Source organism: Lucilia cuprina, chromosome 4, assembly GCF_022045245.1.
Source record: "Lucilia cuprina isolate Lc7/37 chromosome 4, ASM2204524v1, whole genome shotgun sequence".
NCBI lineage: Eukaryota > Metazoa > Arthropoda > Insecta > Diptera > Calliphoridae > Lucilia > Lucilia cuprina.
The window spans coordinates 95,586,324-95,595,472 of NC_060952.1; the positions used below are offsets into that span (position 1 = coordinate 95,586,324).

At 31.8% G+C, this 9,149-nt stretch overlaps 5 protein-coding genes across 6 annotated transcripts in view; 2 read left to right on the forward strand and 3 right to left on the reverse strand.

Moving 5' to 3' along the window:
• Positions 1-78: 78 nt before the first annotated feature.
• LOC111683083 (very long-chain specific acyl-CoA dehydrogenase, mitochondrial-like) lies at positions 79-2,333 on the forward strand. The gene has a single exon (XM_046950829.1). It carries the CDS (start codon positions 203-205, stop codon positions 2,072-2,074), a length of 1,872 nt encoding a protein of 623 aa, XP_046806785.1. The 5' UTR covers positions 79-202; the 3' UTR covers positions 2,075-2,333.
• LOC111683084 (thymidylate kinase) lies at positions 2,094-3,226 on the reverse strand. The gene has a single exon (XM_023445115.2). It carries the CDS (start codon positions 3,147-3,149, stop codon positions 2,508-2,510), a length of 642 nt encoding a protein of 213 aa, XP_023300883.2. The 5' UTR covers positions 3,150-3,226; the 3' UTR covers positions 2,094-2,507.
• Positions 3,227-3,958: 732 nt separating this feature from the next.
• LOC111683104 (peptidyl-prolyl cis-trans isomerase CPR6) lies at positions 3,959-4,975 on the forward strand. The gene has a single exon (XM_023445138.2). The coding sequence runs from the start codon at positions 4,040-4,042 to the stop codon at positions 4,901-4,903; it is 864 nt and encodes a 287-aa protein (XP_023300906.2). The 5' UTR covers positions 3,959-4,039; the 3' UTR covers positions 4,904-4,975.
• On the reverse strand, positions 4,962-6,564 carry LOC111683097 (protein Peter pan). The gene is made up of 3 exons (XM_023445131.2): positions 5,971-6,564; positions 5,724-5,908; positions 4,962-5,656 (listed from the first exon to the last, which is right to left on the reverse strand). Exons 1-3 carry the CDS (start codon positions 6,478-6,480, stop codon positions 4,984-4,986), a joined length of 1,368 nt encoding a protein of 455 aa, XP_023300899.1. The 5' UTR covers positions 6,481-6,564; the 3' UTR covers positions 4,962-4,983.
• A 1,631-nt stretch (positions 6,565-8,195) lies between these two features.
• LOC111683087 (ras-related protein Rab-11A) overlaps positions 8,196-9,149 on the reverse strand; it is an 11,192-nt gene continuing 10,238 nt past the window's right edge. For both annotated transcript variants that reach the window (XM_023445120.2, XM_046949561.1), the window contains 2 exons: positions 8,676-9,024; positions 8,196-8,603 (listed from right to left, as the gene is read on the reverse strand). In XM_023445120.2, coding sequence (XP_023300888.1) covers positions 8,470-8,603; positions 8,676-9,024 — 483 coding nt within the window. In that variant the 3' untranslated portion in view covers positions 8,196-8,469. The remainder of the gene's footprint in view (positions 8,604-8,675; positions 9,025-9,149) is intronic.

The following is a 9,149-nucleotide window of genomic DNA, read 5'->3' on the forward strand; positions in this document are numbered from 1 at the left end:
AAAGCAACGTTTTTTTCATCTAAAATTAAACACTTACTTGACTGGATTATCCAAATTACTTTTCTCCGGCAGCACTGTACGCTATAATAAAAGATTAATAAAGAAGATTTGTGTGTGGCAAGAAGTGAACAAAGTCCAATCACATCCCATCCAAACAAAAGACAATAATTTTTCTTTACAAATTAAGGAAAACTTTAAGAAAATGTTTAAAATTACTAAACAAGTGTTGATTGCAACTAAAACTCCAAATTTACTGCGTTACTCCTCAGCTGCTTTGCCCAGGACTAGAGAACAACATGAAGCTAAAGAAGACACTAAAACAAATGCCTCTTTTATGGCCAATATATTTCGGGGTAATTTAGTAGCAGCACAAGTTTTTCCTTATCCCGATGTTCTAAGTCCGGAGGATAAAGATGTTACTAAAAGCTTAAAAGAACCAATTTTAAGATTCTATAAAGAATATAATGATCCGGCCAAAAGTGATGAAAATTCTAAAACAGATGATTTAGCTTTGGAACAATTGTGGGAATTGGGTTGTTTTGCTGCTCAAGTTCCTCAGGAATATGGCGGTTTGGGTATTAATAATACACAATATGGACGTTTGGGACAAATAGTGGGTTACAATGATTTGGGTTTGGCCATCACTTTGGGAGCCCATCAAAGTATAGGATTCAAGGGTATCTTATTATATGGCACTCATGAGCAAAAAGCCAAATATTTGCCACAAGTAACTACCGGTAGAGTATATGCTGCTTTTGCTTTAACAGAAGCTAGTGCTGGTTCCGATGCCAGTTCTATTAAATGTAAAGCGGTAAAATCGGCTGATGGTAAACATTATATATTGAATGGCACCAAAATTTGGATATCCAATGGTGGTTTTGCTGATATTTTTACTTTGTTTGCACAAACTGAAATTGTGGATCAGGCAACAGGAAAGAAAAGGGATAAAGTTACAGCTTTTATAGTAGAAAGAGCTTTTGGTGGCTTAACTAATGGTCCACCGGAAAAGAAAATGGGTATTAATGCCTCTAGTACCACAGAAATCTATCTAGATAATGTTAAAGTTCCGGTGGAAAATGTTTTGGGCGAAGAAGGAGAAGGCTTTAAGGTTGCCATGAATATATTAAATACTGGCCGCTATGGTATGGGAGCCATATTATCGGGCAGCATGAAATATTGCATAGAAAAGGCAGTGGATCATGTAAATAATCGTATACAATTTGGTAAAAAACTGAAAGAATATGAGGGCATAAAGGAAAAGTTGGCATACATGAGTATGTTACAATATGTAACAGAATCAATGGCTTTTACCATTTCACAAAATATGGATGCTGGCAGCCAAGATTATCACTTAGAGGCGGCCATATCAAAAGTATTTGCCTCCGAGGCAGCCTGGTATGTATGCGATGAAGCCATACAAATACTTGGCGGCATGGGTTATATGAAAGAAGCTGGTTTGGAAAGGGTTTTAAGAGATTTACGCATTTTTAGAATCTTTGAGGGAACTAATGATATTTTAAGATTATTTGTGTCATTAACGGGTATACAATATGCTGGTTCCCATTTAAAAGAATTACAAAAGGCCTTTAAAAATCCTGCCGCTAATTTGGGTTTAATATTTAAAGAAGCTTCACGACGTGCTGCCACAACAGTGGGCATAGGCGGCACCAATTTATCACCTTTTATAGTAAACGAGTTACAAGCTCATGGCCAAGCTACCGCCGAGTGTATAGACTTATTTGGCCAGACAGTGGAGGCTCTACTCATCAAATATGGCAAAAATATTATAAACGAACAGAATATTCTTAACAGATTGGCTAATGCCGCCATTGATATCTTTACAATGGTTGTGGTATTATCACGTGCCAGTCGAGCGGTAGAAAAGAAACTAGCCACTGCTCATTTGGAACTAAATATGACAAAAGCCTGGTGTTATCAGGCTAATGAAAGATGCCGTACAAATCTACGAAATGCTACAGCAGCACAACAGCTATCACATTATAAACAATTATCGGAAATAGCTAAAACTGTAACAAAATGTGGCGGCCCTAAGACGACTCATATTTTGGAATAAAGATTTTGATAACAATGAATATTTTATGCATGTATTTATTTTTTTATTATATTTTAACATATATCGAATATATATCATTTTATTTATTATACAAATTTAACCTTACACTATTATATTACTATTTTATATACTCTGTATCTGATCTGTTCCAGTACTAGAGGTTTTAATGCGAATTAATTACAAACAAATTGTGTGTAAAACCTGCAACTAGAGCTACTGGAAGAAACTTATTAATAAAATATATTATTTATCCTGTCAATTAATTTGCTCTTTTAATCCAAAATACAAATTGAAAAAAAATTAAATTTTACAATTTAAAAATAATTTTCATAATTTATAACAATTATTAAATATAATACTTGCATTTTAAACTTAATGTTAAGCATACAGATTTTATATGATAATCACTTACTAGAGACTAACTAACTAGTATTTACCATTTTAATTTGTTTACATCATTTGTCTGCGCCTGTCTTAAAACTTCCTCAAATTTTTCCTTAATTTTTGCATGTATATCCTCGGGATTTTGCTGAGCATCAATTTGATACCAATACTCTTTCTCCTTCACATAAATATCTTCAAACATTTTGGCAACTTTTATTTGAAATTCTCTCTTCTCATAACGTTCTTCGCCATAATTGCCACGATCCAGTAAAGCATCTGCTTCAGCCTTTAAATAGAACACAATATCTGGTCTAGGCAAACCATTTTCAGGACTCTTACACCATTCCAAAGACATACCCTTGGCCGCACTATACACTATACCCGAATACGAGTAACGATCTACTACTAAAGTAGTACCAGATTTTAATAATTTCAATATTTCATTTTTATGTTCCCATCTATTGGCGGCAAACAGCAAGTGTATAGTTTCATCATTTAAATCTTGTTTATTTGTCAAATAACCATTAATAAGCTTTCCTATATCCGAGGTACGTTCGGGGAATACCATGTGTTTTACCGGTATCGCAGACTTTTGTAAATGCTCCACTAATAGACGTGATTGTGTGGATTTGCCACAACGATCACATCCCTCAAAAACTATAAATGCGCCACGTTTAATAGATGAAGTCATTGTTACTTTGCGAGTTTGTAATATTTTTTTTAGAATTGTTATAAGTTCCGTTGGTGCATGTTTTAAAAGATAACTTTTTGTAGTTTGGAAATAACAAAGAAGCCGGTCAGACCCCACCGCAACGCAATGTCGACGGCGGTTGACACTGAAAATGTCGGCGGCGGCTTAAAATTGCAGAATTTTTCCTTCAAACAGATTTTGTTTGATGTCCCTTTTAAAATACATTTGTTTGACGACCTAGGAAACTGTGGTTTGTCAAACAGCAATGTATTTTTCGTATCTCGTGTTTGCTGCAAACACAAAGTGTTTGAAGTAAAAAAATAACTCACATTGTCGAAGGCGGTTGACACTGAAAATGTCGGCGGCGTCTTAAAATCGACTATAAGCCGGCTAAGTTTTAAAATTTTTAACGATTTTAAATTAAGCCGTAATCAGGGAGTTTTAAAAGTTCGATTTTGAAAACAAATTGTTTAAAATTCAAGATTATCTTCCAGAGAAGGAAATTGTATTCGTGAATACTATTTTCTTCATATTTCTCGTTATACAACTCATTTTCACAAGATTTATATTTTTTAACTCACAAGAACTATTTTATATTATTAATGTGTATACGCTTCACCCTCCTGAGACATATTAGTGATTAAAGATAAGTGAGATGGCTTTAGAAATAAAATTTTGGTAAAATTCTATTAAAAATATATTTTTTAATAACAAATATTTTTGATTTAAGTAATCGAAAATAACACATCTCTATCTAAAAAACCAAGTGATGCCATATTTGTATATATTTACCGTAGAAAATACGAGAAATTTGCAAAAACCTAAACTGACGAAAGAAAACAAACAACAAAATACTTAAAACCTTTTAAAATTAAAATAATTTCCTCAAAATGGTACACAAAATGGAATGGTATGTAGGCACCGAATGGAAACTCGAACGCAAAGGTTTATACAAAAAAGTGCAGGCGCTGGAATTTACAAAAGTAGAAAAGCCCCATCAAGTGGCTAAAGTGATTATTAATGTTGAAAAAGTGGAGAATCTCAAGGACAGGGAGACTCAATGGTTAGATGCAAACACTCTAAACAAAGATCAAATTATGGAAATGGGCAGTGCACTCACGCCAATTGATTATTATTTGGAAATCTTGGTGCAGCAAATGATGTTGGGTGAAACTGCAGAGTGTACCATAAAAACTAAAACTCCCGGAGAGGACGTAAAAATAGTCTTAACTTTACAGGAAATAAAACAAACCAAAGGCATACAACAGTTAACCGTACCAGAAATGTATGAATTGGCTTCTAAATACAAAGAGAATGGAGTGAAAATGTTCAAAAAATATCCCATATTCGCCCATGAATACTTTGCCAAAGCGGCCAAGTGTTTAATATCCTATAAGAATTTCGAGGGTTTAACCAAAAAACGAGATGGTGTAGCTGGCAAAGATATGCAAGAGCTATTCATACAAATACAAACCAATTTGGCTGCTTGTCTACTCAATGAAAAACGTTACGATGATGTACTGTATCAAACCAGCTTTGTGGACACTTTGAATGCGCCCTCGGAGAAAAGTATTTATCGTCGTGCCATGGCCTATTATCACATGCACGAATATGAATTAGCCCAAAAGACCATAGAGAAAGTCGTTGATTTTAAGGATAAAAAAGAATTTGCCAATTTGTATCAGAAGACAAAAGATAGTTGGAAGAACAGTAATGCCCAATACAAGGGTATGGTACAAAAAATGTTTGGTTAAATGAAACTTTCAAAAATTTATTTACATAAATATTTGTATTTATAATAAAAAAACTAAATTTAAGTGATAAAATTTGTGGTTTATTTTCTTTTATTAAATTTAAAAGATTTCTTTTCTTTAAAACCGTTCTTAAAACCACCTTTCTTATCTTTACCGCCAAACTTTTTGTCCTTAAAGCTGTTTTTATCTTTAGAGAAGGAATCCTTCTTTTCCAACTTAGGTTTTTTATGATTCTTTAAACTGTGTGGTAGTTTTGGTCTCTTACGGCTGGCAGGTTCTGTAGATTTGAATAATTCTTCATCAGGTTCCTCGCCCACTTCTTCCTTATAGTAAACAGCATCATCTTCCAAATCGCTGTAGTTATTTTCTTCTTCTCCTCCCTCTGCTGCGGCTGCTGCTGCAGAACTTTGTTGTGAATTTTTATTTTTCTTTTCCAATTCCTTTAGTTTTTTAGCACGATTTTCATTCTGTTGTTTTTTACGTTGTTCCTTAAGTTTTTGTTTCTTTTCAATCATTTTACGTAGCTCTTCCTTCTCTTCCTCTGTCTTAACAATATGATCGTGGTAGAGTACCTCACCAGTTAATAAACCTTCCTCAATTTTCATCAATTGCATGGTCATACGGGGACCTATTTCATACAGTTGTACAGCTGACTTGTTATTTTCCAAATTACCTTTACGCTTGAGAGTTTGAGGCAAAACTACTTGTGAATTTTCATCGTCTTCAGCTTCTGATTCGGAGACATTGCCATCTCTATAAATTAATTAAATTTTAATAAATTAATCGTTTAAAAAATAACTTTCATTTAAATTAAACTTACTGCATTATAAAATCAGCAATATCTTCACATTTTGCCAAATTGGGTATTTTACCCATGACCAATTTCTTAACACCCTTAGTTAATCCAACGGGTACCACTTGTATAGAATAATGACGCATTTCCACTAAACTCGTTTGAGGATTATAAGAAAACAACACACATCTTCTGATAGTGGCAATATTGACCTTAAATATAAATTTTCTTTTTATTGATAACAATTTATCATTATTTAGTTTACTATCCTCACCTCTGCCAAATTTATAGCTGGAAACATGTTCTGAAATGTAGATGCCATCAATTTTAAATGTTTACCATCCCCTGTAAAATTATTCATCACCACCAAAGGTGAATGCTTGAAAATATCTTCATCCACAAATTGTTTCTTATTTTGCGAGATAACATCCCGTGCCAACGTAAATTGATGCACTTTAAATGTCAATGTGGGTCCGCGCGGCAGCCTCAAAACTTTAAAGGACAATTGTGTGGCGGCCTTATTGAAAATCCCCATATGTGAGACATGGAAGAAACTACTAACAGCCACAAAATCCTTAATACGATTCATTTTCTTTTCTTTCAATTCACTGGCCGTAAAGGGTTCCATAATACGACGAAAATCTAAAGTTAAATCCGTTATATACGGACAGGATAGACCGCGATGTATGATAAAGGAATGTGGTGCCTCAACCAATTCACTTGGTTCACTTTCCTTAAAGGCAGCGGTACGTTTTTTAGGATGTTTCTTTTTAGTTTTTCCCATTTTATAGTTTAAATATAAATTAATTTAGTGTTAAAAAAAAGAATTTAAATGTTGCACCGCGTGTTTTTTCTATGAAAAAGCGAAATCAAAACAAAAGAGTAACACGTGAAATGTCAAAATTTTAAAGTATGTTTAGTTAATTTGGTTTTTTCTCTTGTAGATTTGTGGTGTATGTTCAGTTGTAGTCAATGTTTGAATAACTGAACGTTCGTTTTCATAAATACTCTGGCAACCTAAATGTGTTTATTAAGCGGCTAGTTTAATAATTATATTATGTATGCTGTACTAGACTCTAGAGTCTAGACTATGGTCCAAACTATTGCCTAGATTATAGTCCAGACTACAGATAATACTATAGTCCTTTTAACAGTTGACTAGACCAGAATGGATCATATACACTACATTAAGGGCGGGTTTTTCTGATAGAGCTAATCTTCATTCTTTGGTTAAACCTGGTTTAATATATGTTTCATGTTTTTCAGTAATCAGTAAAGGTACTTAGGGCGAGTTTTTCAAATAAAGATAATCTACATTCATTGTTTAAACCTAGTTTAATATATGTTATGTGAGTTTTTTAGTAAACAGTAACGTTACTTATTATCTTAGTTTAACTGAGTATTATTGGCCAATTAAACTTTAGTTACAAACAATGATTACAAAAGAAGAACAAAAACTTAATATTTTAAGTAAATGGCAATATTCTGATTTGTTTTGTTTTATTTATTATTGTTTATTTAAAAATTTCCAAAATTTTTTCATTTTACAATAGTATTAATTGCAAAAAACAGCTGTTTATTGTTTTTGAGTGAAAAGTTGGCAATACTAACAGAGTTAACTGAACTTAAATCAATAACTGAGAAAAACATAATCATCGGTTAAAGTTTACCTAAATTTGTTGCGAGTTTAATCTAACAGCAAGTTAAGCCTAGTTTAACTAAGTAGTAAGAAACCCGCCCTAAAAAACTTGTTTTCATTTCTATAAACAAAAAGCCCCTGTTTTTTTTAATTGTTCAAAATTTTAATTTTTATTTCATTTGAAATTATATTTAAATTTTATTTTTTTGTTATTTTTTCTTTAAATTACGCGCAAATATATATATACTTTAATTTTTAATTTAATATTATATATTTTTTGCTTTTTTTTTAATTTCTTATCTTGTTTGTTGTTGTTTTATAAATTTAAAATGTAAAAATATTAAATTTATATTATAAAATTATAAAAAAAATGTTATTAAAAGGCAAAACTAAATCAAAAAAGTATTTTTTTTTAACTGAACTATATAGCAAATCAATATAAAGACAATAAAAAAAATATCGTTAAAAGATTTTTTAACGAAACGAATTATCAGCGAAAATAATAGTTAGGTTTTGGATGTTGGTTGGCGATGATTTTTTAAATAAAAACTTAGAAATTATTAAACAAACATGAAAAAGTAAAATAAATTGAGTTAAAAAAAGCCAGCAGCGAGCATAAATAAAAAAAAGGAATTTCTTTGAAATAAAAATATGAAACTTTTGCTTAAAAACTTGTTTTGTTTTGTTTTGATTTGTTGTTTTCTTTCATATACTATAATATAATAATTTGTTTAAGTTTTCTTCTTGAAAAGGAAAAGTTTGCTATATTTTGGATAAATTTATTTTAATTTAATTAAAGAAGAGAAAAAGGAGAAATAATTTAAATTATTTAAAAAAAAGAATCAGTTTTTTTGTTTTTAAAAAAAAGAAGCTTTTTTTGTTTCTTATTTTGTTTTAAAGCCTTCAAAAAGGATGTTACATTATAAGAAAGCTTTTGTTGTGGATTATTATAGTTGGATTGTTGTTGTAGTTTTTGTTTTCATAGTTGTTGTCACACTAAATAACAGCTTCTTAGAGAATAATAATGGAAATTATATTTAAAAGATAACATGGGCTTTTAGCGTGTTTCTGTTGTTGTTGTTGATTAAAGGTGTAATAATTGTTGTTGTTGTTGTGGGGGCAGCTATAAGGCGGTCACTGACAGCACTGTTTGCGTACATCATTAGTAACAGTCGGCTTAATATCAATGGGTACATCATTGCCAGGACGAATAACATCACCTTCCGGAGGATCACGTATTTGTTTTTGAGAAACAATACGATAAATTTCTACCAACAATAATACAAAACATTAGTAAATTTCGATTAAAACAACAATTTTTAAAGCAATCTTATTCTTACCTGTGAGTATATTCTGGAATGCAGTTTCAACATTAGTAGAATCTAACGCTGAAGTTTCAATGAAACTTAAGCCATTACGTTCGGCAAATAATTTCGCCTCATCCGTGGGTACGGATCTTAAATGTCTTAGATCCGATTTATTACCCACCAACATAATAACAATATTTTGATCGGCATGATCACGTAATTCTCGCAACCACCGATCGACATTCTCGTATGTCAAATGCTTGGCAATGTCATATACAAGCAAAGCACCAACAGCGCCACGATAATAAGCTGAAGTAATAGCACGATAACGTTCTTGACCAGCTGTATCCCATATCTGAGCCTTAATTGTTTTACCATCAACCTACACGCACAGACATAGTTTTTAAGTTTTAAGGACGAAATAGGAAAACAAAAGAACACAAATTAGTTTTAGAAATACATATGTATGACAAAAAAGGAAAGATAATTTTAAGGTGTTGCCTTTTG

Excerpts from the sequence above, each read along its gene's own strand:
- LOC111683084 (XM_023445115.2), bottom strand. The coding sequence starts at position 3,149 with ATGACTTCATCTATTAAACGTGGCGCATTTATAGTTTTTGAGGGATGT.
- LOC111683083 (XM_046950829.1), top strand. The coding sequence starts at position 203 with ATGTTTAAAATTACTAAACAAGTGTTGATTGCAACTAAAACTCCAAAT.
- LOC111683097 (XM_023445131.2), bottom strand. The coding sequence starts at position 6,480 with ATGGGAAAAACTAAAAAGAAACATCCTAAAAAACGTACCGCTGCCTTT. Across the intron at positions 5,909-5,970 it reads CAGCTATAAATTTGGCAGAG|GTCAATATTGCCACTATCAG; the intron begins GTGAGGATAGTA and ends TTTATATTTAAG. Across the intron at positions 5,657-5,723 it reads ATTGCTGATTTTATAATGCA|AGATGGCAATGTCTCCGAAT; the intron begins GTAAGTTTAATT and ends ATTAATTTATAG.
- LOC111683104 (XM_023445138.2), top strand. The coding sequence starts at position 4,040 with ATGGTACACAAAATGGAATGGTATGTAGGCACCGAATGGAAACTCGAA.